General features: G+C 52.1%; 9 protein-coding genes across 9 annotated transcripts; 6 read left to right on the top strand and 3 right to left on the bottom strand.

The window, feature by feature from the left end:
• Nucleotides 1–537: 537 nt before the first annotated feature.
• ATP17 (F1F0 ATP synthase subunit f) lies at nucleotides 538–974 on the bottom strand (the record flags this gene model as incomplete). The annotated part of the gene is made up of 3 exons (XM_076634846.1): nucleotides 538–569; nucleotides 635–782; nucleotides 867–974. The coding sequence occupies 3 exons, from the start codon at nucleotides 972–974 to the stop codon at nucleotides 538–540; spliced, it is 288 nt and encodes a 95-aa protein (XP_076485167.1).
• A 519-nt stretch (nucleotides 975–1493) lies between these two features.
• JCM6883_007123 (uncharacterized protein) lies at nucleotides 1494–3019 on the bottom strand (the record flags this gene model as incomplete). Its single annotated transcript, XM_076634845.1, has 4 exons — nucleotides 1494–1718; nucleotides 1787–1975; nucleotides 2052–2105; nucleotides 2177–3019. The coding sequence occupies 4 exons, from the start codon at nucleotides 3017–3019 to the stop codon at nucleotides 1494–1496; spliced, it is 1311 nt and encodes a 436-aa protein (XP_076485166.1).
• A 314-nt stretch (nucleotides 3020–3333) lies between these two features.
• Nucleotides 3334–4430, top strand: JCM6883_007122 (uncharacterized protein; the record flags this gene model as incomplete). Its single annotated transcript, XM_076634844.1, has 7 exons — nucleotides 3334–3352; nucleotides 3437–3576; nucleotides 3678–3772; nucleotides 3844–3935; nucleotides 4005–4111; nucleotides 4170–4240; nucleotides 4304–4430. 7 exons carry the CDS (start codon nucleotides 3334–3336, stop codon nucleotides 4428–4430), a joined length of 651 nt encoding a protein of 216 aa, XP_076485165.1.
• A 506-nt stretch (nucleotides 4431–4936) lies between these two features.
• JCM6883_007121 (DUF3759 domain-containing protein) lies at nucleotides 4937–5468 on the top strand (the record flags this gene model as incomplete). Its single annotated transcript, XM_076634843.1, has 5 exons — nucleotides 4937–4944; nucleotides 5059–5098; nucleotides 5162–5230; nucleotides 5294–5350; nucleotides 5421–5468. 5 exons carry the CDS (start codon nucleotides 4937–4939, stop codon nucleotides 5466–5468), a joined length of 222 nt encoding a protein of 73 aa, XP_076485164.1.
• A 607-nt stretch (nucleotides 5469–6075) lies between these two features.
• JCM6883_007120 (uncharacterized protein) lies at nucleotides 6076–10485 on the bottom strand (the record flags this gene model as incomplete). The annotated part of the gene is made up of 6 exons (XM_076634842.1): nucleotides 6076–6154; nucleotides 6225–6359; nucleotides 6431–6625; nucleotides 6700–7048; nucleotides 7113–9499; nucleotides 9575–10485. 6 exons carry the CDS (start codon nucleotides 10483–10485, stop codon nucleotides 6076–6078), a joined length of 4056 nt encoding a protein of 1351 aa, XP_076485163.1.
• A 534-nt stretch (nucleotides 10486–11019) lies between these two features.
• JCM6883_007119 (uncharacterized protein) lies at nucleotides 11020–11806 on the top strand (the record flags this gene model as incomplete). Its single annotated transcript, XM_076634841.1, has 3 exons — nucleotides 11020–11127; nucleotides 11196–11411; nucleotides 11483–11806. 3 exons carry the CDS (start codon nucleotides 11020–11022, stop codon nucleotides 11804–11806), a joined length of 648 nt encoding a protein of 215 aa, XP_076485162.1.
• A 117-nt stretch (nucleotides 11807–11923) lies between these two features.
• Nucleotides 11924–13759, top strand: PEP4 (proteinase A; the record flags this gene model as incomplete). Its single annotated transcript, XM_076634840.1, has 8 exons — nucleotides 11924–11994; nucleotides 12076–12302; nucleotides 12396–12415; nucleotides 12504–12620; nucleotides 12687–12879; nucleotides 12946–13321; nucleotides 13390–13587; nucleotides 13711–13759. The coding sequence occupies 8 exons, from the start codon at nucleotides 11924–11926 to the stop codon at nucleotides 13757–13759; spliced, it is 1251 nt and encodes a 416-aa protein (XP_076485161.1).
• A 3222-nt stretch (nucleotides 13760–16981) lies between these two features.
• Nucleotides 16982–19531, top strand: JCM6883_007117 (uncharacterized protein; the record flags this gene model as incomplete). The annotated part of the gene is made up of 4 exons (XM_076634839.1): nucleotides 16982–18283; nucleotides 18351–18674; nucleotides 18749–18884; nucleotides 18951–19531. 4 exons carry the CDS (start codon nucleotides 16982–16984, stop codon nucleotides 19529–19531), a joined length of 2343 nt encoding a protein of 780 aa, XP_076485160.1.
• A 2015-nt stretch (nucleotides 19532–21546) lies between these two features.
• On the top strand, nucleotides 21547–25705 carry JCM6883_007116 (uncharacterized protein; the record flags this gene model as incomplete). The annotated part of the gene is made up of 13 exons (XM_076634838.1): nucleotides 21547–21595; nucleotides 21678–21899; nucleotides 21971–22047; nucleotides 22116–22421; nucleotides 22502–22573; nucleotides 22639–22740; nucleotides 23593–23645; nucleotides 23732–23801; nucleotides 23879–23919; nucleotides 23997–24056; nucleotides 24126–24638; nucleotides 24713–25491; nucleotides 25587–25705. Coding segments are annotated over 13 exons (2463 nt in total), but the record flags the coding sequence as incomplete, so codon positions are not given.

The following is a 25705-nucleotide window of genomic DNA, read 5'->3' as shown; positions in this document are numbered from 1 at the left end:
CAACAGTGATAACTCAACAATTCTCTTCGATGATGTGTTTCCAAACGAAGCAAATTTACTAAACGATAGACCAGTGAACGCTCGCATGGCATGCGATAACTAGGCAGGCGCAATGGGAAAGCAATCTCCGTAATGGAACACGATGACTTGTGAAATATCTCTTTTTGTTTCGATTCTCAACAGCCTCTGAACCACGTATCTTGCTCGTTCAGAACATAAGACCTAGTCTACCCCCCAGAACTCCGGTTACGTCTCCATTTACTACAAGCGGAACCGGAACAGAGAATGAAGGCGTCAGCGAACAGTTTACCATCTTGAGCCAAACTCTTTCTAAGAAGTAGAGAACTCACGTGGTGGTTGCTGAAAGTTCGAATAGACCAGGCAAGGAGAAAGGAAGAGAAAGAGAGAGGAGCATGGGAAAGAAAGTCAGCGAAACGAACGGTTTGAAGTGAATTGTTCTTGCTGCACAGCGAGCGAGCGCAACTGCGCGTTCCCCGTCGCTTCATTGAGCCTCTCGAAGTCGATGATGTGATGTACTCACTTCTTGTGGTGCTTCAAGTGCATGTTGTCTGAGGAGAAACAAGTAATCAGAGGTCAATCACAGTTTCTCGAAGTCTCACGCATTTGGACTCACAGTCGATAGTGTAACCAATCAAGAACATTCCACCGATAACGTGAAGGAAAGGAGCAGCGGAAGCGTTGGGTCCATCGAAGTACTTGGCCTTGTATCGGGAGAAGGGGTTCAAGCCAGCGTTCTTCTTGGGAGCGGCGCCCTTGGGAAGCTATATAGACCCGGCATTGAAGAGGGTGAGACTAGTCAGTACAGCAAGACGGGAAGAGAGATCAAGAGATGATGATCTTCTCACCTTCGAGTAGAAATCGACAACTCGGGTCATGCGAGCAGCCGATTGAGGAGCTCCGATAGCCGAAGGAGAAGCGATCTTGGGAGGCACGAGGGCAGCGAGGCGAGACATGCTAGAGCTAGTGAGTGAGAGGAGAAGAGGGATGTTAGCAAGAGAACTCGGGACCGTCAAGCAGTAGATCCGATCCTTCGCCAGGAGCCTGTGCTGCCGCCGATACATGCCTACAGCTGGATGAGAGGTTGCGCGCTTACGTTGGAGATGGTGCTGAGGAGAGAGCGGTTTCGCAACTCGCGATCAAATCTCCCTCTTTCTCTCGCCGCTCTCCGACTCTTTCGTACGACTCTGAAGGATGTCTGCTCAAGTCTAAGACTCTTACTGAAGTGGGCGGTCGTCCCAAAGTTCTCGGCATCGAAAGATTGACTGCAAACTTGCTCGCTCCGTCTATCACCCTCACTCTCGGTCTCGGTTTGCAGTGCTCAGTGGATTGAACCAAACATGATGCTCTTCTTTCTGTTTCAGAGAGAGAGCAGAACAGGCACATAAACGGCGATACATTGACAAAGAGGTTGTCCGACGTTTCCGATCCAAGTTCCGATACAGTAAAGCTGCATCCATAAACGTACAAGAACTTCAGCGTCCAGATCGTGTCGACGAAGTTGTCCTCTGGGTAGCATCTTCTTCATAGCCAGGGGGGAGTTCTCCCACAACGCCTTCGCCTTGTCTTTCTCCCGAGACACTTTCCTCTGTCGTGTCCGGAATCTCAACAGGGTCGATCAACATCTGAGGGTTCGAACGGGTCGCCGGCGTGATCAATTCGCAGCGGATGACAGGGCGATAAGCGAGCCAATATCCTCCCTACGAGGATGAGCTCGAGTTCAGTCTTTAGGCTCCTCAATGCGAAAGTGATTAGGAAAAGGCCTGACCTCGACTTCTCTCAACCTCCATCTCAGAACGGGACTCTCCTTGTATACTTGCTGAGCGACTTCTCTAGGATCCGCCTCCCCGTCGAGGTAATTGCGCATCAACTGAGTATTTGTCGAAGAAGTGATCGGTAACGGAGACCAGTCTCGAGTTCTCTTGCGTAGTTGTTCAGCGAGAGCCCAACGCCGCATCTATCAGGCGACCTCAAATTAGCATCGTGGTGGAAACGAACAAAGACTCGATGAACGAAATTCAAGATGAGCTCACCCTGACCCCGTTGATCGCTAATGCTGAAAGGATGATGACACAGACGAGACCAATCTACAATGTCAAATCGGTGAGCCCTTTAGCTTGGAAACGAAGGAAAAAGTGCAAGAAGAAAGGAGACGAACCTCGACACCTTTCAAGAATCCAGTTTGAGAGCCTCCGCCCTGACCCAGTGCAACGATCAACGCGACGAACCAAGTTATCCACATCATCTCCGTCATTGCGAGCCAACCTCGTGGGACGATCAAACTCTCCGAGATGAGCTTGTTGAGTTCGGCCACTCGTTTCCGATAGAGTGGCTCGAGTACGTGATGTCTTCTATGCGTATCTCCTTCCATCGAGAGTACGTGATGTCTTCTATGCGTATCTCCTTCCATCGAGAGTACGATCCCTGAATCTGCTCGCGAGGAGCCACTTCGCCTCGACGTAATCCTGCTCAACCTCGACGATTCGCCTTGATGAGCTTCCTCCTCATCGACCGACCTTCGACGTCGGGCGAAAGGTTTCCCACCGAACTCGACTGGCCATCCGTCCCAGAGTACCTCTGGTTCTTGCTTCAAGCAGCTCCAAACTTCTTCAACTCGCAGCCACTTGCGAATTTTTTCGCTGAGTGATGAATCCTTCGTAAGTAGGGGTATCGGGTGAGACTGCCACGGTATGATAGAAAGACGGGTCGAGGCAGAGTTGATTGAGGGGATGTGGGTTGAAGCGGAAGGAATATTCTCGGATTGTGAGAGGGTTCTCTGTCGGTTCGCGCCTGGGAAATAGAGGGGAGGTGGTTGGGTAGGTCGACCTTCTCCTCCTTGCACTATCGGTGTGATTGCTGGAGTTGATGAAGTGGAACGAGGGGGAGCTAACGAGGGTTCCGACTCGGGTTGGTTGAATGTCGGCTCGGTTCGAGGGTAGATGCGTTGATTCGCCCAACTAGCAGTAACGTAACTAGGTCGATTTCCAAAGAAGGATGCCATCCCACCTCACTTGGTCCACTACGTTCGAGGATCGATTGATGAGAATCGGAAGAGCCTGAGAGAGGTTGAAAATGTGGCGATCGTCCTGACGATTTTTGAAGCCTGTGACAATTGGATAGTGGATAGTTCTTTTCGGGTCCGAAGGGCGACAAGGACGGAGAGGAAGAGGAGGGTTGCAGCTCGATGAGATGATGAAGTGGAGGAAAGAACTTAGCCGAATCTTCGTCTCGTTCTCTCCCAACTCCTCGCTCGAATTCCCAATATTCTCGACTATGTGGCGAAAAAGTCTGCTAGCCATCGCTTATACAGCCCGGATGGTCTCTGGCGCACCTAGTTGAGCACTTTTCCCTTTCTTTTCCCCCACTCTTCGGCCGGTTCTCGCGAAGCTGACCTTGTTGCGATCACGCTGTTCCCTAGTGAACGCTACCGCGACGGCCACTTCCCTCATGTCTGTACCGAATTATGCGACTGCGACATCTGGAGGTTCTTTCGAAACTAGCACCGCTCGATCTCTCGCACAGTACCTACCAGGTTATACATACAACCTCACATCTGAGGTGCGCATTTCCATTCATGCATGCTGGCGAAGAAAGAGCGGCGGGAGCTGACACTCGTTTACGATGTCGAAATCTCCTCCGGCGACTTTTCTCCCGCACAGAGTGAAGCTACTAGGATATCGATCTGTAATCAAACGACAGCCTTCTGTTCGACAGCTCGATGTTCCAAGTCTGAATCGATTGTCACTACGAACTTGTGAGTCTTTTACCGTGAACTTCCATGATCTTGCAAGGGATTAACTTCGATTACTCGCCTGCCACAAACAGCTGTAACGCGGAAACTCTAGGTTGGAATTGTGAGTGTAACGACGGAGCGGACAGTAGGCTGCAACCTTTGACTGTTCCGGTCAATACGTACGGTCAGTCTTGGCAGCTTTCTCCCATTCTGCCTTCTCCCTGAATTGAGCTGACCCGCGCTATCGACGCAGATTGCCGTCTGAGGACTGCAGCCTGCCTCGATCAATGTTCGAATCCTCAAGCATCTCCGGCCGTCGAGAATTTCGGAATGTGTAGAACTGCTTGCGACTACGTCCTGGTGACTTTCTCTCCGCTCTATCTCAAGTAGGTTCGCGCCTGATCGCCTCGCATTGTAGGGTTCCACTTGTGGTACGAGTAATCAGGTTCTGCCATTGTATCAAGTGAACAGCTACAACTCGAAACCCAAGTCAGCTCGTCCCCCCTTTCGCTCATTCTCCCTCCTTTCTCTCACTAACGCTCCCACTCATAGATACTACTCGGATACTTCGAAAGGTGGCGTAGCCATGGGAATATCTTCGTCTCCTCTAGGAATCACTCTCCCTTCGATATCGACATTGATACTCGTTTCGGTAGGGGTTTCCCTCTGGTTCTGTTGATCCGTTTCTCGGCGTCTCTTGTCCGACGTTGTCTCTTTCTTCTGTGGTCTGTAAGTCTTTATCAGTCGCCTCCCTTGGTTGTATTTCCATCAGTTCGCATTGTTGGATTCGAGAGAGTCCGAGAGCTGAGCTCATGGTGTCTTCTCCCGCCACAAAAGGTCCCCGCGTGGCGACTCGCCTCGCTCTTTGCGCGTCTGTAGCTCGCGTCTCAGGTCGTCGGCAAGGATTTGTGGGTACATAAGCTGCGGCGCACTAAACTAAGTCACTCTGCAATATGATCAAATTTAGATTGTACTCCGGTGTACTGTACTAAGAATAGTAAAAGACTCTATGGAGAACTGACGACCTCGTTGTATGTAGAGTCATGCGCAATATCGACACGTTGCTCGAGGCAGCGGAGGGAGAAGAAGCGTCGACGCTTTCTGCAAGTTGCTTTCGTTTTCTTCACTCTCCCAAGTTCCTTCCTCGCGCTCTTCTCTCTTACATCACAAGCAACTCGAACCAAAATGGGATTGTGAGTGTCTGCTTTCGCTCGGTAGGCTCCATGTTCGAGCATGAAGCCCTTCGCCCTTCCGCAGCGGGCTCCCCATGGAAAGTCGAGCTGACGCTCATTCGTCGTCGTTCATAGTTTCCACCACGAATCGGAGCAAGCTCAGGCTTACAACACGGTGCGTCTTTCATAAAATCGGGATCGGGTGTTTCTTCGACTTACTGATCCGCGTTGTATCTAGGTTCAAAACGAACAACCTCACGAGTCGTCCTGGTCACACGAGTTGATCGCTGGAGCCGCTTGTTTCGAGGTTCGTGAAGACGTTATCGCATGGTCGAAGCTCGTTCTGATCAACTCTGTTTTTTTTTCGCAGGCAGAAAAAGCGTATGAAAAGCACGTAGCACAGAATGGCAAGCCTCCGAATCACCAAGTAAGTGACCAGGACACCTCCGCAGCCGGAAATCCATGAAAACTGATCGAATCTACGGTTTTTCTTTCAGATGGCAAAGGAGCTCTTCGCAGCGTTCGCTGGCGCAGAAGCCGAGTGAGTCGGGGTTGTTTGCTTCTCCGCGACGGTACAAGCTGGCTTACTCTCGCGCTCTTTCTTTTCTCGCAGCAAACTCTTCGAGACGAAAGGCGAGCTTTGACTTCGATCGTAGCCATCGGCCGCCTCAGACTTGCTGACGCTCGTAATCTCTACGGTGGCAGGACTTGACTTTTTGGATCGTGAAGAGGCTCAGCGTCAAGCACGCCAACAGGCTGAACAACGCAAGTGCCAGATCGCAGTTTTTATCTTCTCCTGCTGCTTCATCAGAACTAACTCCATTCCCCTACCGATAGACTTCTCTCGCGAAGCCTACGAGAACAATTACTGAGTGTCGGAATCGGAATTATTGAGTAACAAGCTGTCTTTCCCTTCCTTGTAATTTCGAATGTAAAGCCGAAGTCAGCCCGCCCCCTCCTTCCGCACAGCTAACCAGCATCAACCACGATCCTACTATGCGTTGCGACGGGTCGTCGCTCTGGCTCGAGCATTTCTTTCTTTGATGATCTGCTCAGCTGAATTTTACGAAATAAATCGTCTCTCAACCGATACTCAGAGGGGGATCAGACGAGGTTGTTTCGTTTCGTGGATCACTGATTTACTCTTCCCGACTACGCTGCGTCCTCCCTAGCCTTTCTTCTTGCTCGCTTACTTTCAAACTCGTGCCAGCTTCCGGACAAAGATGATAAACTGAAAGGGGATCGCACTTGTCTGTCAGAGACGCTCGACTGCACCGTGCTTCGAGAGAGGAGAAACTTACAAGTCAGGCGGTTCGGGTTTCGGTTCCTCTGATTCGAAGTAATCCATTTGAAGGGCTGCTGCTGCCGTCGGCCGTCCAGCCGGATCGAGACACAGAAGGCGCTCAGCCACGTCGAGACCCGCAGGAGTCATCCACCTGCGAATTCACGATAGAGTTCTCCAATTTAGCCTCGTTGGATCAACCGGAGTGAAAGGAAAGTAACCTACTTGCAGAAGACGGAGCGCAACTGAGAAGGGAGACTCGTTCTCGGCTTCACAAGCTCGTACCATGGGAGGTCCTGAACTCCCGGCCAATTTTCAGGGGAAGGAGTTCCAGTAACTTTGAAGATGACTTCGAGTTGATGAATCTCGTCTTGACCTTGAAAAACGGGCCTTCGAGCGAATAACTCGAGGAAGATACAGCTTCGGAATTCGCATGATGACGGCACGGCGTCAGCGGCGCGTTGAGGGTAGCAACGCAAAGCGAGAAAACTCACCCAGCACTCCACATGTCGACCTCTTCTCCGTAGATCGTAGCTCCGAACAGAAGCTCCGGAGGCTTGTACCATTGAGTGATGACCCGATTCGTATAGTCGTTGTTGCGACCTCGAGCGAAGAACCTTGCGAGGCCGAAATCGGCGATCCTGAGTTCTCCCGAACGACTGAGGAGGATGTTTGACCCTTTGAGATCTCGATGCAATACGCCACGACGGTGAATGAAGTCGAGCCCTTCGAGGAATTGTTTCATTAGGGACTTGAGATGAGCGGGGGAGAACGAAACGTTCGGGTGATGAAGAATTCCGGTTAGGTCGTGATCCATGTATTCCATAACCATGTAGACGTGGCCTAGCATGCAATTGTGAGAGAGAAGATTAGTAGAAGCTCGAGAGTAAGCGAGTGGAAACCTCACCTTTCGAGACGAGCATCTCTTTCAGATCGACGACGTTCGGATGCCGAAGGTTTTGCAAGAGTTTAATCTCTCGAACTGCCGTGATTGGGAAGCCGTCCTTCTCCGCCTCCATCCTGATCCGCTTGAGCGCGACCAACTCTCCCGTTTCGACGTTACGCGCCTTGTAAACCTTTCCGTATGTACCTTCTCCGACTTGGACGATCCGTTCGTAGAACTCAGTCGGTTGAGCTGCGACAGATTCAACGTTTGGCGCAGAAGATGACTCGATGGAATGAGTTGGAACAGCTGGGGATGGCTCGGGGGGGACCGAAGGGATTTTGACTGGAGGTTGTTGGGGCGATGGAATGGGAGCAGAAGTCTCTGCTAAGACTGGAGCAGGCGCGTGTGGTAGAGATGGACGTGATCCGAGAGGCGGGGTACCGGCTTCGAAGTGATCGCGAGGAGCTGACGGTGGTTGACTCCAGCCAGACTTGACAACGTGCGAATCCGACGGGAAGCGTGGCGGAAGCTGAGTTGAGTTCGGAAGAGAACTCGGGCGAGCAGATGAAGGCGTCCCGTTGACAACCATCGGAGTTGCAAGAAGAGGACGAGTTGGAGTTTGAATCGAATTTGGAGCGCCCCATTTTCGCTCAGAAACCCCCGGTACAACCGCGTTCGCGGAGGTTACAGCGTTGAAACCATGACGAGGACCTCCGAAGGACGGAAGAGGGGCAGGACGTTCGTAAGAGGCTGGAACGCGAGCTTGGTTAGAAGGACCTGTCGGAACGGCGTTGTGATTGAATCGACGAGGTCCAGCTGGCGCCAGTTGGGAAGCGATATTTCGGGAACCGAGAGGGACTTGTTGTGCTCGAACAGGAAGAGGCTGTCGAGACGTGCGAATGTCGTCGTCGTGATCGTGGAGGGATCGAACCCGGGGAGGGGGTACTTCGCCTTGGTTTCGCACCGTCCATCCTGCTCTTTCGTTTCGCGCCACATCGCGGCGATCCTCCGTCCTCCCAACACTCCTGCTCCTGCTCCTGCTCCTGCTCCTTCTCCTGCTGCGGCTCCGACTCCGATTCCGAGATCTAGATCTCGTTCGACTCGTACTCCTACTCGAGTTACTCCTACTTCGACTCACGCTTCGGCTTCGGTGTTGATGACGTTGATCTGTCCTCCTCCCCAAACGCGAACGTTCGTGTCGATCGTCCTCATCGAGATTCATCCTATCCTGGATCTCGTAGCGATCTTTCCCCTTCGAGTCTTTCGATGCCCGTTCCTTCCCGTCTCGCTCCGTCTCCATCCTTTGCCTCCCTCGTTCACCTTCGAATCGTTCTTTCTCTTCTTTCGCTTTGAGATCCTTCGACTTTCTCCTCTCCTCTCGCTCCTCCTCCTCCTCGTCTTCTCCCGGGAAGAACTTCTTGACGGCTGCTACCTTGGCGGTTGTAGTGGAAGACGGAACGATAGAGGGCTGGGAAGTCGTAGGTGGACCTGCAACTTGCGTCGTTTTGATCGGAGCGAATCCAGCCTTCGTTTTCGGACCCTTGGGAACTTCGACCGTGACTCGGCCGCCTTCATTAAGGAGATTCGCGTTCGTTTGACCCGACAGAGTGGGACGAAGGGCTCGTGGTGCAGTTGGAGCTGGAGCGGAGTAGGAAGTGGAGTTACCGAGTGGGCCGAGTCGCGAAGGATTGAGAGGTAGTGCAGCGCGTTGTGAGGAAGACATCGAACTCGCGATCGTCGAAGTCGTAGACCGACTGAGGTCGACATCGTTGGATGGTTGAGGTCCTTTCGTAACTTTTGCCTTTTTGTCGAAGGCGCGATCAGAAGATTTCGTCTCGGGACTTCGAGGTCTCTTGTCCAATTTCGGCTTTGTTGCGGCCCTCGGCGATTGTGAGGTACTTCGGCTCCTCGGGTTACTTCGTGTCACGCTTTGAGACCGGCTACGAGGGGAGCGGGAGTGACTTCTACGTCTTCCGCTCGGACGACGTCGATCTGATGAAGAAGCGACGGGTTTGTGTCGACGGGAGCGGGTAGGGGAAGGTGAACGAGAGGCGGAGGAGCAAGATGAGCCTCGGCGACGGCGGCGTGTTTTCGGAGGCGGCGAAATGGTGAGGGAGCGAGATCGCGAACGAGGAGAGCGTGTCGGCGAACGGCCTCGACGAGTAAAAGTCTCTTTACCCTTTGCTTCAAGAGCTCGTCGAGACGGGGGAGATGCAGAGCGGCGTCGTTGTGTTTGCTCGGGAGATCGGAGTCGACGAGTGGAGGAAGAGTGTCGCGCTCCATCGGATTGACGAGGGGGCGATCGATCGCGCTGCTGAATTGAAGACGGGCGGAGGGCGGATGAGCCATTGCTCCGAGGAGGCGACATGCCTCGACGAGGAGACAAGTTTCGGCTGTTGCGCGAATCACTAACAGAAACGAAACTGGACGTAAGTCAGTCATTTCTGCTGCGAGGGGAATGAAAAAGTTCACTGGCGACTCACGCTGCTGGATAGGATGAAGGTGGAGGATATTCCGAGTCTCGGCCGTACCTCGAATCCTTGCCGCTCTCGAGTCTTTGCTTGCCTAAAGAGTGCGATCCTCCTGAAGTTTGTCGGGACCGTCCCGAGTCTCCCCTGTTTCGATCTTCACTGTTTCCCCACTTTGACATTGCGTCACCGTCGACTCTGCTCGAAGATACAGGTGGTGGATCGATCGGTGTGACGATTTCTCCAGGTTCGACTCCAGGGGAACTTTGAGGCAGCGAGTTTGTAGTCGCAGCGGGCGAGCGAGTTGTCGTTCTTGCCGGAGCTCTTTCGTACGATGCTTTCCCGAGTCCGAGTGGAGGGGCCATCTTGCCGGCAGAGGCGTCGTCTTCGATTCGGTTCGATGTCGGAGCGGTGACAGGCGGGCTCAGATCGCGATAAGGTACGCGAGTTTGAGCACGAGGATCCACCTGCGACGATTGAGCGAAACGGGAAGATGTCGAAACGTCGGCCATCCGATTCCTATCGTCGTCTCTGGGTTTCAACGATCTCGCCTGGAGAGGAGGAGACCTCGTTCGGTAATCGTCGGCCCCCCTCCCGTCTCTGACTGTTCCTCGATCATCCCTATCGTCTCTTCCATTCCTATCACTCCTGCTGTCGTGTCTCGCCGTATTTGCGTGATTCCAACCTGAATAACCTCGATCGTCTCGACTTCTGCTAGATCCTCCTCCTCCTCCTTCTGAAGGTGGAAACCTCGATCCGTTGTCGAGGGCTCTCGACGGGTACGCTGATGAGCTAGCGTATTGTGGCTCTCTCGAATCGTATGGGCGGGAAGAAGACGGGGAAGGATAATAGTCTCGAGAGGGAAGACCACGTCGGGGTGGATAGGCCGAATCGGATCGCTCATCTCGATACCTCGAAGAGGACATCGGGTACAGTGTGTTCCTCCTGGCGAGCCACCACTGAGATAATCAACGGCCTCGCGAGCTGAGAACTGTCGGTGAGATGAGATTTTCATCAGTCAACGAGCTATGAAGGCCCTCAAAAGTGAGAGCAGCCATACCTAGAATACGTGACCTTGTAGAAGGGCTGAGCAATCTATTCACTCGTCGTCTGATGGTCGTGAGGTGGATCGGTTGTGTGAAAGTTGCGATCTCTTGCGAGCGAATCGAGAGCAGCTCGTACTAGACGGCGTGTGAGGCTAGTCCCCTAGTCGGTCTTCACAGTGCTTCTTGAGGTCTCGAAGGTTGCGAGAGTGTCGGTAGGAGAAAGTTCAAGAGAGAATCGCTTTCGCGGCTGCTCTTTCGCTGTCACCTCTACCTTTGCCGGCTCTCCAACCTCAAACTTGACAATCACTCGTAAACGGTACTCCCGCTGTCGCGTCCCGAATTGCGATCCCCTTAAGCCGCCTCTCCCACTTTACCGAATCCTTCCTGTCTCTCTCTCTCTAGAGCCCGATGCGGATGGACGATAACGACGATGCTACGTCTCAAGATCAAGCTACACAGGCTCAACCATGGGAATCGACTCGAGCCGGAAAACGGATAGCAGAGCTGAAGGAAATCGAAGATGTTTGTTCCATTTTGACATTCGCCCTGCGGCTCTTGAGCTGATCAAAACTCTCGTAACTGTCCGACAGAACATCGCTGTGTTACTGCATTTCGCCGGTTGCGCCCTGGCGTCCTTACATCCCGACCCTCTGTCCTCGTTCACTTCTCGCGAACTTGCGATCGAAGGTGAAGACGAAGACGGCGACAAAGCAGGGAATCCAGCGAGTTCTTCGCAGGCGCAATCGGGAGTAGACAAGTCGACGGAGTTCGGGAAGTACTCAGAGGCCTACTATGCGTCGCTCAACGTGAGACTACAAAGCTTTCGTTTCGTTCTTTTGAGGACTGAAGCGCAATGAACTGTCTACATCTCGTACAGGATATTCAGATCGGTCTGCGGACTTCGATACGACACTTGCGAGTGACTCGCACGTCGCCTGCGCCACTTCTCGATCCAACGTTCGGATCTCTCGCCAGTTCAGCAAATCCACAACCTTCGCCAGTCGGAGTCGGAGGTGTCGCACTTGCAGACCTACTAGCACCACTCGACTTGCAGGAGTTGAGGTGGAACGGCGCAAGTCGAGAGAGAGGTGAGGAGACGGACGTCAGAGAAAAAAACGAAGAGTTACATTTGAGCTTGGCATCTAGGGAATTAGAGTTGGATGCCTGGAGAGATATAGCAAACGCTCTCGACTGTTCGTAATACCAGATACCTTTTGAGAATATACACGAAATTTGGGAAATGAATGACCTCAGAGAACCGAAAAGCTGTAATCTCGGTTCTCTTTCTCCTCCTCTCCTCAACTACCCCGAATCAATCATGCTCGGTGTCGCAGCTACGGCACTCACTCTACTCACTGCCGCCTCTGGCGTAGAGGCAGGCGTTCACCGGTTCGTTTCTCTCTCAGCCCCCCCACTTTCGAGCCACGCAAGCTGATGCTTTCCTCGTCGGATCGGGGACTCTCTGGACAGTATGAAACTACACAAGTTACAACCTGCATCTTCAGATTTGACGGCTCAAACGGCTCACCTCTTCGAGAAGTATGCGAACTACGGGTCCTCTCAAATCGCGTTCGGTCTCAATCGAAACAGGGGTGGCAAGTACCCTCCTAGCCGGGATGGAGAGTTCACGACCATGATGGAAACCGAGCAGTTCAACCAAGAGTTGGCGAAAGGAGGTCACGGAGTTCCTCTCACGAGTAAGTGCCTCATTCGTTTCGGGAAAGTGGCAGGTCGTCCCGCTTATCGATCGAGCTGAACAATCTCCTTTCTCTGTGTTTGGCCTTGATCAGACTACTTGAACGCTCAATACGTACGTCCAACGTCTTCTCTTGGTCGCAATTTTAGTTTTCGAAAACTGACGATTTCGTTCAATCGCTCTTTCATTCTCGCGCGCACAGTTCTCTGAAATCACTCTCGGAACTCCTCCTCAATCTTTCAAGGTCATCCTCGATACCGGTTCTTCGAATCTCTGGGTTCCTTCAACTCGATGCTCTTCAATCGCTTGTTTCCTTCACGTGAGATGATTGATTGTCACGTGTGGTTTGTCATCGAGTGCTGACAGTTATCGTTACCTGTCACAGTCCAAGTACGACGCGAAGGCTTCGTCGACCTACAAGGCGAACGGGACCGAATTCAAGATTCAATACGGTACCGGATCTCTCGAGGGAGTCATCTCGAACGATGTCATGTCGATCGGAGACTTGACCATTAAGAAGCAGGACTTTGCTGAATCTACTGTTGAACCTGGACTCACGTTCGCATTCGGCAAATTCGGTAAGTTTCAATCGTTTTTTTTTTGGCGGTTTTGCCTGCAAAATTGAACCCCTTCCCTGCTCGTAGACGGTATCCTCGGACTCGGATACGACACGATTTCCGTTCAACATGTCGTCCCTCCCTTCTACAACATGGTCAACCAAGGTCTCCTCGACGACCCCGTCTTTTCGTTCTGGCTCGGATCCGACCCTGAGCAAGGTGAAGCCGTTTTCGGTGGAGTCGACAAGGCTCACTACACTGGAGACATCCACTACGTCCCCGTACGTCGCAAGGGATACTGGGAGATTGAACTCGAGAAGATCAAGTTTGGAGACGAAGTTCTCGAGTTGGAGAACACTGGCGCCGCAATTGACACTGGAACGTCCCTCATCGCCATGCCTTCCGATATCGCTGAGATCTTGAACCGAGACATTGGTGCTAAGAAATCCTGGAACGGTCAATAGTGAGTTTTCCTCCCTCTTCGAGGACTCAGGTGAGCGAGGTTCGCTAATTTGTTTTCTCTTTCCGCAGCACTGTCGAGTGCTCGACCATTCCTTCCCTTCCCTCGCTCTCGTTCTACTTCGACGGAAAACCTTACACCCTTTCGGCTGAAGACTACATTCTTCAAGTCCAAGGCACTTGCATTTCATCTTTCACTCCGCTCGACATCCCTGCTCCAGTCGGGCCGTTGATGATTCTCGGCGACGTTCTGTTGAGGAAGTACTACTCGTAAGGGAATTCACTTTCGTCGAAAAAACGGACTTTGAAGCTGATTTTCCCGTTTTTTTCGTTTCTCTCTTTCCTTTCCTTCCTTCCTCTCCTGTTCCCACCTCCTCTATCCCCTACTCGCAGCGTATACGACCTCGGTAACAACGCTGTCGGTTTGGCCAAGTCCGCGTAAACAACCTACCGTCGTGGACGATTCCTCCATCTTTTCACAGAATTTCGTCTTGCAACTCGATTCTTTCATTCTAACTTGTATCATTACATCACCAAGCTCTTACAACTACTCACATCTCCTTGTCTGTCTTCACACATTCTCACTGATCTCAACTCTTGGCTGTCTCGTTTCCCGTGATCCCGTTTTCGCAATGAATAATCTACACTAAATCTGATCTAGTCTCTCTCAGCGAATACGACCTGGCGAGAGTCGCGCAATGGTGTTGGTGACTCAGGACGCGATGGCAGAAGACCGTCGATTTCATTGATCGCTTGTCGGACAAACGCAATGGGATATATATATTGTAATTTGGTTTTGTTTGCAACCGCCCCTATGGCTCAGTGGCAGAGCGTTCGCCTAGTAAGCGAAAGGTCCATAGTTCGATCCTGTGTGGGGGCAATAACTTTTTGCTGCCCCCGGGGGGTTGCTGTTTCGCCGCCCTGTCCAAGTCCCTCTACGAGGCCAATCTGCAGGGGCGCGCAGTGAATAGCGTCTCGCTTGGCGCATGCACACAGAATGTGGCGGCGAGAAGAACGTCGAAGGCGACTTGAGAGTCTGTCATTCACGGTGAGGAACCTTGGATGTGCTCGACTGCTTCTCTGTGGCCCTCACTCCTTGTGAACGCCTACTTGCGACTTGGAACTAGCGAGACAGCCCTCAGAAAACTGAGTAAGAGAGGGAAAAGCTTTTGAGACCCGTGCACATGGGCTTTGCAGATCTTCGCTAACTACCGCTACTTCTGCCACCTTGTCATTCGACAGCATTCACCTTGACCCCTACGACAGTCTGGAACGCAGGCGGTCACGGAAGCGGCAGGAGAGCAAGGCAAAAAGCGGGCTTGCGAGCACAAAAAGGAGCTTCCTCGACTTCTGGAAGAACTGAGACGTTGCTGACTCTGCGGCGATTCGAACGCCGGTTTCCGCAGCCACAATGCGGTGCCCTAACCAACTAGACTACAGAATCTTCGAGTAGTTGCGCGGTCAAAATTTACGTTACAAGTAATTGTTTTACTTTTCTGAATCGATGTTCGTTGCGGATGCTGACTCCCGCTTGCACTCCTTACCTACTGCATGGCCTGAATGCAAGAGCTTGTCAGAACTGAAAAGAGAATCTCAGGAAGCGAGAAACTTGTTTCAGCTCTGGAAGCAAAACTTGACTTTGAGGCTCGAGTCACTCAGTTCGCCTCCTTGAGTATTGGCCATGTGTGTGTGAACGTCTTGAGGCAGAGACAAGAGGGTAAGCTGATGTTAGACATAGAGGAGCTGAGAACTGGTGGATGTGAGTGTTCAAGCTCAATGCGAACCTCCCTTACTTTCAAACCCCCTCACTCAGTCCCCTAACCCTTGCTTTGCACCAGTACTAGCAAGGTCAGAGGATATAGATTAAAGGGTGGAACGGTAGCCTGAGAGCAAGAGGCAGAGGAGGACAGGAGGCAATAACGGGACAAAACATGTCAATCCTTGTCGCAAAGTGTCGTTCTCGGAACATTGATCAACTGTTGGGGTGAAGAGCCGCTGACGCCTTGGGCACAACACAGGTCATAGTCCTTGGACATTGGAATCAGGGTAATGGAAGCAGCAGAGGCAGTTGACATGCAAAAGAGGATTGAACACTCTGCGCACTTACAGATCCCATCTTTGGCTGTTGTCCGTTCCAGACTTAAATACCTTAGCAGCACACTCTGTCAGAGTGCGCACAAGAGGTTAACAGCAGACAGCAAGAGGGTTCAAGGACAATTTTAGATCCTCTGAAACTCGGAAACTTTACGGCGGTTGTTTGCAGTTATCTTTGGAGAGGCGAGACTGTCCTGGTCTCCTGAAACAGCAGAGTGTTGAGCTGAGTTGACTGTATAGTTCTCGGGTGTATAGGTCCAAAGCAGCAGCAGCGAAGAGCCTCAGAGTAGTCTGCAACAGTGAAAGAGGCAGAAATGACAAGACGCTGAGCAGCAGGTTTTGCAGAGCAAAGACGGGCAGCAGGGTAGTTGCTGGAGAAACAGAGGCAACAGACATGGTGGAGTGAGAACGAACTTGCGAGAAAGTTCGAGATGGAAAAGGTTCCATAGAACAGGATGGAGAGTGTTCAGCGGAAGAGATGACGGAGGTTGAGCTGTGACCCCCGCGGAATGTGTCCAGCGCCCGGCAGTCTCGACAGAACTAGTCAGGAGAGACAGTAACGAGTCCAATCAAGAGGTGACACCCGACGGCGCTTTGATCGCGCGAGGAACAGAGAGGTCCTAGCGAAAGGACCGGAACGAATGAAGGCTCTATGCGCACTGTCGCGGGGCTTTTTTTAGTCACAAAAGACACTCATTCGACTGATAGAGGTTTGCATGCTGCACCGGAGCACGACCACCGCCGAGAGAACATTGCGATTTCCCTCAAACTCGCCACCGGATCCGAGCTCTTTGCGAAATTCTTCCGAGCCTCTGACGCTCGGAGATTTCGTCGTATCAGCCTCATCGACCGCCAATTCACTCGCCATTAACTTCACGAAGGAAAGCGATTGGAAACTACCAAGTGGAATTCTTTGTAAAGTCGAGATGTCATCGAGTCGAGAGTACATGTTCAAGTACAGGGACAGAGTCCTAGCGAGCAATGATAAATCCAGTCTCATGTACAAAGCTCTGAGTACGCGAGCCTGGGGCAATGCTCTTGCGATTTCCTCGAAGAAGACCCGCGCAATCTCAAGCGATACCCTCTCCTCTGCCCGACACAGCGCATCTGTCGAGACACACCACACTCTGATACTCATCGAGCATTGCTGCGACAACTTTCAGATATACGACTCGGTTTCCGACTCATTTTCGACCATCCCGCCCTTCGATCTCATTCCTTTTCCCCTCCTCTAGACATCGCCTTGCGAATCGCTCAGATATCCTCGCGTACTAGCTGTTGATCCGATCAGTCTGGAGTCTCGCTCAACGGAACAATTCCCGTCGCAAAGCCCCAACTCCGTCCAATCCTTGCGACTTACAAACAACCATTCTGTCTGACTAGCCGGGAGGTAGGAACGCAAGAGAGGTGAAGTGACCATGGAGCACTGTCTGAACGACATGGACATACTCACAGATCACGAGCTCGAAGGTGAGTCTCTCGATTCGCAACTTCGTACTTTTCCTCTCTCGCAATCACCGGAAGCGGGTGAAAACAGTGGAGGGATTACTGACGACCATCAACGAAACCTATGATAGCATTATGGAACCAAGAGTTTCCGGAGGATCCCCGAGCACCAGCGGGAATCACGCTCCCGCTACCCTTTTCACCTCCTCCTCTCGCTCTCCCTTCCTTACCGCTCAACCACGCCTACCAAGCTCTTTACAACACGCCTGAAGATCAGCAACCCCCGACTCTCGACTCCCTTACCACCTCATTCCCCGTCGAAACCCCTCAAGTCCGGCCGTTTGATCCAAGCTTGAGCTCCTCGACACCTTTCCCTTCTCTCCCCTCTTCAACAACCCATTACCTCACTCTCCCCGATTCCCCTTCCCTAAACACTCTCCCTTTCTTCGACGCTCATCCTGCGAATACTCTCTCTTCCGCCTCGCAAGCGCCGCATTACGATCCCGATCACCCCCTCCTCCTCCAACCTCCTGTGCTACCTCTACCCTACAGTCAAGATCTTTCCTACTTGCCCCCTCACACTTCGATCCCGGACCCATTTCATTCCCTCAGTTTCGACTGGGATCCTCAATTGTATCCCGCTTACGATTCTGCCGACGCCGCTCACGTCGATTATCCTCCCGAAGACAACTCCTTCGCATTCAGTCATGCTCTGCGCGAGGAAGAAAACGATCTTGAGATGTTAACAGAGTTGGAGGAGATAGAGCGAATTACACGAAAATTGCTCACCGAGCAAGAATTGGAGGTCGAGAACGAGAAGTTTGAGGCAAATCAGGAACTGCTTGAGTGGACATCAGACGAGAGAGGCGGAAAGGAAACAGAGGGTCGGGAAATCGTCGTTGAGATTGCGGGCGGGGAGAAGAGAAGGGTGAAGCGAAAGGGTGACGGCGAGGAAGGCGAGAAGAGAAGAGATAAGAAGCGAAGGAAGAATGGGGGAGGAGATTTCGAGGAGCAACCGACACTCGATACGATCAAAACGAGGTTTTTTGCTGAACTGGAAAAGACCCGATTGGTTCATGGATTCTTCTGGAGTTTCGGCGATGATCCCGGATTGACCCGACTCGCTCATTTCGAAAGAGTTGTCGCAGGGTTGGGCAAGGATGAACTTGAGTTGACGGAGCCGGGCTCGTTGGGGAGATGGATGAAGAGAGCGTTTGGGGGTTTGAACGAAGGAGAGGATGGGAAGCCGCTGTTTGCTCCGTTGAGCTCAGAGGTAGTGGCGGCTTTGGAGATGATTTCGGTATGTTCGAGGAGGCGAAAGGGATTGAAGATCATAGAGGACGAGGGGAAAATGGAGGAAAGGAGACAATTGGTTAACTTGTTGATCACGAGACGCTGGAGGGGCGAGTCTAAAGGCGAATCGACGGTACGTACCTCCACCGCCTGAACTTGTCATCTTGTAGGCCAACTAACTGACCATCCCGCCTGAACAGGAGATTGAAGGAGTAGCGAACTCTCGAATTCCTCCTCCCGCGTTCGTCAACGAGGTTGATACGTCGCTCTTCGACGATCTCGACGACTTGGACCCTGTCTTCGAGCAACTACGTGTGACCATTGCGTCTCAATCGACGAGAACCGACGGTGGAATCTTCCAGGTGAAACAGGTCCTCCTCCTGCAGTGCGCACTCCCTGGCGCAACGGCGGGGCTTCACGAGCCGGAGGCGAATGGTAGAGGTCCGACAGAGCGCATGGTCAGGGTATACGGCGACGAGTTGAGGAAGAGAGGATTGGTGTCGGGAGAGGAGTTCCTCATCCTCGTCAGCAGTTTCTCCTCTCCCACAATCTCGACTCCTATCACTCACACTCTCCCTCAATCTGAACGACCTCATAGGAAGCGTTCTTGAAGCACTGCGCTGGAGGATCGATTCGCGCTGCTCATGTACTCCTCAACCTTCGAATCCCTCCTAAAGGAGTGACGATCTCCCCTTCGCCGGAACTTCTCGAGGTCTCCGCTCGCCTTCACAAAGGTGAGCTGCTGCTTCTCTTGTCACTGTTCTGGGTCCTCACCGACTGACTCGGTCGAACTTTCGTAGTCGCCTTTCAACTCCTCGCTCACCACTACCGAATCTTCATCAAGACCGTCTTCGCAAGCTCCGAGGCGGCCCATGCAATCATGGGACTCCCAGACGAGTCCGGCTGTCCTTGTCACGAGGCTCCGTTGCACGAATCGAGTTACTGGGGTTACGACGTTCTCGTCGCGACCACCCGTCACTTGAAATTTGCTCATTTCAGCGGAACCCTCACGCAGTCCGCTCTCCTCCTCCTCTATTCCCTCTTTGCGACACAGCTCAACGACGATCACTCCTCCGACGAGAACTCCTCCGACGCGAACCCCACTCAGAGCGACAACTCTCAAATCGACGCTCAACGACTGAAACGTTTCTTTGAGGGGATTCAGATGGGTTTTATCGGAAAGAGTAACGAGGAAACGACTTTCGGACGAATGCTGGAGAGGATCGGAATGCAGGAAGACGAGGCTCGTGGGACGGCGGTTTACAAGGTTTGGCAGTGGTTGAAGAGAAATGGAAAGTATTGGGTACCGAAGAAGAGTGGACAAGCGGATGCACTAGATCGACTCGAGAAGTGGAAAGGTTCGTCTCGATCTCTCTTGTGACACAAGAGGCGGAAGACTGACCGCGATTTTTTTGCTGGCAGAACTCTGTCTTCAACGCCACAAACGGCTGGGATCGATGAGAAGACAAGAGATTGAAGGTCACGAGCCCTTCTCGCTGCAAGAGATCGACGACGCATCGCCAGGTCGTGTTAAGATCTCAATCGAATTCGGAGATTTCGGAAACGAGGGAAGGAATTTGAGCTGGGGTGCCACAAGAGTCCTTCCCTACAACGGGAAACCACGAACAGTCCTTTTCATTACATTGTCTTGTGCGAGTCTGCGAGCAGCGGAAACGAGTAAGCTGGATACTTTTCGCTCGATCTTTTCTTTCGAGAAACGCAAAGAATTGATCTTTCTTACCTTCCAGAGAGGCGAGAACGCGGCATCGGTGAGGAAGATTGTGAGATCCGGCACATCTATTTCTTTGACAATCGCTCGAAACTGATTCCTTCTTTCTTTCCGTTTCTAAGGGCTTTGTCCGCTCTGTTTTCGAACGTTCTCCACTGTCGACAACGCCCGGACTCACCTCGTCAACCTCCACTCGATCGCTTCTCGAGACTGCCTCGGCAACGAACCCTTCGAATGGCGATTCTTTCTCTCCCTCCTTCCCCCCGAGAAGATCTCGATTCGTCAACTTCCGCTCGATTCCCACGCTGAGGAGGAACTTTTGCGGTCTCTCAGCACATTTGAGCTCGAGCAATGGACGGCAGAGATCCAGATGAATGTGCAGAGGAGAAAGAGATCCAGAGGGAAGAGTTGGTGACTGAGGAGTTGGAGAAACTGTTGAAGAAGAAGAAGAAAGGTGAAGCGAAGACGAAGAAACTTGAAGACAAGAAGAAGAAAGATGAAGCGAGGAAAGAGACGGAGTGGCACAAGATGGAAAGAGAAATGGAGATGGAAAGGGAGAGGCAGAGGAGAGAGCTGGAGAGGAAATTGTTGGAGAGGGAAGCGTTGGAGAGAAAAGAGGTGTTAAGGAAAGAAGTGATGAGGGAGGAAGTAGAGAGACTCATGGAGAAAGAGAGACAAGAGATCGAGAAGAAGGAGAGGAAGGAAGTGATGGAACGGCGAAAGATGGAGAATGAGCGGGAAATGCTGGCGAGGAAAGAGAGCGAGAGGAAAGAGTTGGTGAGCAAAGAGTTGGAGAGACTACTCATTGAGCAGAAGGAGACGGAGAAGAAAGAGTTCAGGAAGCAAAAGTTGGTGAAGAAGGAGTTACGGAAATTGGCGCGTAAGAACAGGAAGTGACTCGAGGAGCTGGAACTGGATCGGTGAATTCAACTCGGCAACATTCTACCTCTCCTCCCATCCGTCGACGTCCTCGAAGTCCACGGAGCCCCCCGCCGCCGAGAACGAAGGACTCGGCTTAAACCGACCTCTCGCTCTCGACGCGAGAAAGAATCTGGCTATTCTCTTCTCCACACTCCGCTCCGTCTTCCGCGACCTTCGCCTGCCTCCTTCGTTTGGACTCTTCCCCATTCGCAGCTCCATCTCGAGTCCTATAAGCAGCATACGACGTCCCTTCTCTGTACAACCCCTTTCCACTTCGACAAGGTCCTTTCTTTTCGCTCACACGCTCTCCTCGTAGCATGCATCTCATACTCGGCCTCTCTCCTTTCTCCCTTACAATCTCGAGGTTGTTTTGTTGGTGGCTGGAACAATTCTCGGTTTTCCTCACTTCTCTATGATTCTGCGGTCCCAGACCGAACTTCCGTCCGCCGAGATCTACCGTTCAAGACGGATCTCGATCACTGGACTCTGGGTGAATCTGCGTCTTCTCACGATGCGAGGGCTGCTACACAAAACGAGTTACAAAAACCCGATATCGATGAGCTATGCCACTTTTCCCGAAGTTTCGCAGAGAGTCAGACTCAAATGACCGTGCATATTACTTGGAGTCGAAGAGTCAGGATCTAGCCTACCAAATCTCAGTATGTAAACGCATCTTGCGACACCTCCAGCTCCGTTCGAACTTCTCTCCTTCTCGCCCTTCACCTCCACAAGCAGCACCTCGCGGGATGGAGAACAGTGACATCGCTCGAGGTGTCTCTGGTTCTACCTCTCCTCGTGAGTTAGCGTTACTACTTTGACGTTAACCCGATCCTCGACACCGCCTCCTCAATGAACTGATGAATCTGTCTCTATACAGCACTCACCCATGAGGATTGGAACTTCTCGGACTTCCTCAATTCACGACATGACCTCGTTATGGCACAAGCTCAAGAGCACGCCGGATCGGAGTCTTGGGTTGGCGTTGTTGAATCGCGGGCTACCACCCCTGATCCACAAGCGGGTCCATCCGTTCAAGGGGATTTGTTTGGGACGTTACAGGAGAGACCTCGTGCAGAAGATTTGGTCCCCCTCGTCGTGAGTGAGTGGAATGTTCTCAAAGCGAACCCGTTTTCATTTGAAACTTACTTCGTTTCGTTCTGGGAGAGATAGCCATTGGTCTACCTCATTCGACGGATACTCAACTCGCACAACATGATGGAGGTGACGCTGGATCTGCTATTACGGAGGCGAGAGACCTTTCTTCCGATCTCGCAGGTTCTCAGAACTGACGTTCGATCTTCCTTGCTTACTGCAGCACACCGTTTACGTTCCCGCTACTGCACCCCTCCCTCCCTCGGCATACGGCTACGCGCTCGTCCCCCTCGCTGCTCCTCGTCCTCATCAAACCGTTTCTTCGCGTTCAGGAGGAGACGCATCGTTTGCTTCATTCGGATCGGGAACTGGAGTCTACGGTGGACCCCTACCGCCTCTACCACCTCTGCAACAACAACAGTCTTACCAACGACAACCTCGAGCGATGAATTCTGACGGAGGACTGCTAGACCCAGCATTTTCCCCTCCCGTTGGAAATCTTCCAGGATCCGCAGCTGAACGAGTAACGGTGAGTGAAGAACAGTCGCCTGTCTGTTTTGTATTGAACTACGTTGCTCACCAAGCACGTGCCCCTTCTTCTCTGAGCAGCCGTTCATCGAGAAACTCAGTCACATTCTCGATCGTCAAGAACACTTCCCCTGGATCTTCTGGGACCCAACTGTGAGCAATACTCTCCCGTATTCGCACTTACCCCGAGCTCAACTGAAGTTGAGGGTGCTTGACAGGGTACAAGCGTCTTAGTCGCACACGAAAAACCAGGTCTTTTGACAATCCTCAATCAATACTTCACTTGGAACAACTTTGGTTCTATGGTACGGCAGTTTAACGTGAGTCGCCACTTACTCTGCATCTCCTGTCATCTACGCGAATCTGACACTTTGGCTGTAGATGTACGGGTTCAAACGTGTTTCAGACCTCCGGCTCTCGTCAATCCTCCAAGCTTCTACAATTCCGACCTCAGTCCTTGTTCCTCCACCTTCCGCTGCCTCGAGCACGAACTCTCAAGTCACAGCAACGGTAGAAACTTTCACACCCTCGGATTACTACGGATACGAAAATCCGAAGTTCTTCAGATCGACTCCGGGAAGAGTTTGTGAATTGAGCCGATTGAAACGGGAAACGCAACGAAATGGGGCCAGGTTGTCGCGCGCGGAAAAACAAGAAGCAAAGGACGAGGCGCTCAAGCTTTTCCAGGAACGCCAGCGCGAGGAGGCGGAATCCAGCAAAAAGTGAAACTTCTTCGGTTCGAATTTTCCGTCAGTATCGTTCTGTACTCTAGCTTCACGCTTCTCTACCTTGTTGCTGCCTCTCTACTACACACTCTGTACTTCTCACTTTGTTGATAGGCTTTTGTCGTTGTGCTTCACCGTTTTCGCAACTCCCTCGTAATCTTCGTTCTTTTGAATTTGTGTTAATTTCAGGGTTTCTTCCTCTCCTGCCGGGAAAAGGAGAGAGAAAGAGAGAGAGAGGGAAAGGGAAGGGGAGGGAAGAGAAGGAACCTGCGAGAACGTTCTCGCAACGAGAAGAGCGAAAACGACGTCGAAAACGAGGGAATTTCCTTCTAGAAAGTTCGACGCCATCCCTCCTCCTCTTCTCCTCTCTTTTCTCTTTCTCTCTTCTTCCTTTCACCAACAGACTCACTCAAAAGTAGTCGAACGCACAACCTTTATCTCTCACAGCCCACTACCCACCTACTAGAACAAGTAACAATGTCTGCTGGAAAAGCTGTCGGGTGAGTGATTTCATCTCATCATCATCACTCCGCCATCCCTCTCTGCATGCAGTAGCTGACTCTCAACTCTCCTTCGTGCGTTATAGAATCGATCTCGGAACCACCTACTCCTGTGTCGGTGTCTGGCAAAATGATCGTGTTGAGATCATCGCCAACGTGAATTTCCTTTCTCCCTTTCTCTGTGGCGAAACCTCCCTCCTTCGATGCTGACGACTCTCATTCGATGCCAATAGGACCAAGGAAACCGAACCACCCCTTCTTACGTCGCTTTCACGTTAGTTTTACCTCACTTCTATTCTCGTTGACGTTTCCGAGCACTTTACTGACCTCGCTCCCTCCCGAATCTAACAGCGACACTGAACGTCTCATCGGTGATGCCGCCAAGAACCAAGTCGCTATGAACCCTCACAAGTGAGTGACTTTCTCCTCTCAACCTCTCTCGAATCCTCGAAACTGACTCTTCCCCTTTCCTTTCTCCAGCACCGTCTTCGATGCCAAGCGTCTCATCGGTCGCAAATTCGCTGACGCCGAGGTTCAATCGGACATGAAGCACTGGCCTTTCAAGGTTATCGACAAGGCGACGAAGCCCATCATCCAAGTTCAATACAAGGGAGAGACCAAGGAGTTCACCCCTGAAGAAATCTCCTCGATGATCCTCCTCAAGATGAAGGAAACCGCTGAAGCCTACCTCGGAACTACCGTCTCGAACGCCGTCGTTACCGTCCCCGCCTACTTCAACGACTCCCAACGTCAAGCTACCAAGGATGCTGGTGTCATCTCTGGACTCAACGTTCTCCGTATCATCAACGAACCTACCGCCGCCGCCATCGCTTACGGACTCGACAAGAAGACCGAGGGAGAGAAGAACGTTCTCATCTTCGATCTCGGAGGAGGAACCTTCGATGTCTCGCTTCTTACCATCGAGGAGGGTATCTTCGAAGTCAAGGCTACCGCCGGTGACACCCACTTGGGAGGAGAGGACTTCGACAACCGGTTAGTCTCTTTCTATCCCTTTGTTTCGCTCATTCTCGATTGAATTCTGACTCTTCTCTCGTTCTCCTCGTTAGTCTCGTTACCCACTTCGCCGCCGAATTCAAGCGCAAGAACAAGAAGGACCTCACCTCGAACGCTCGTGCTCTCCGTCGTCTCCGCACCGCTTGCGAACGTGCTAAGCGAACCCTCTCCTCGGCTGCTCAAACCACCATCGAAATCGACTCTCTCTTCGAAGGAGTCGACTTCTACACCTCGATCACCCGTGCCCGTTTCGAAGAACTCTGCCAAGATCTCTTCCGTGGAACGATGGAACCCGTCGAAAAGGTCCTCCGCGACTCGAAGATCGACAAGCAATCCGTTCACGAGATCGTCCTCGTCGGAGGTTCGACCCGTATCCCCCGTGTTCAAAAGCTCGTTTCCGACTTCTTCGGAGGAAAGGAACCCAACAAGTCGATCAACCCCGATGAAGCCGTCGCTTACGGTGCCGCTGTCCAAGCCGCCATCTTGACTGGTGACACTTCGGAAAAGACGCAAGATCTCCTCCTCCTCGACGTTGCTCCTCTCTCGACCGGTATCGAAACCGCTGGAGGAGTCATGACCAAGCTCATTCCTCGCAACACCACCGTCCCCACCAAGAAGTCGGAAACCTTCTCGACCTACGCAGACAACCAACCCGGTGTCCTCATCCAAGTCTTCGAGGGAGAACGTGCTCGCACCAAGGACAACAACCTCCTCGGAAAGTTCGAACTCTCTGGAATCCCTCCCGCTCCCCGAGGAGTTCCTCAAATCGAAGTCACCTTCGACATCGACGCGAACGGTATCCTCAACGTCTCTGCCGCTGACAAGACTACTGGTACGTTCGATTTCATTCTTGTTTTCTCTCTCTCTCTTTGTTTCTCAGCTCCGTGACTGACTCCTCCCTCCTCGCGCTCTCTCACTCGTCAATAGGTAAATCGTCGAAGATCACCATCACGAACGACAAGGGACGTCTCTCGAAGGAAGAGATTGAACGCATGGTCTCTGAAGCCGAGAAGTACAAGGCCGAAGATGAAGCCGCTGCCGAACGT

The sequence above is a fragment of the Sporobolomyces salmoneus genome, assembly GCF_050403485.1.
Source record: "Sporobolomyces salmoneus JCM6883 DNA, S_salmoneus_JCM6883_v1_ctg73, whole genome shotgun sequence".
In the NCBI taxonomy this organism is placed as follows: Eukaryota; Fungi; Basidiomycota; class Microbotryomycetes; order Sporidiobolales; family Sporidiobolaceae; genus Sporobolomyces; species Sporobolomyces salmoneus.
This window is presented reverse-complemented; position numbering and strand designations above follow the sequence as displayed.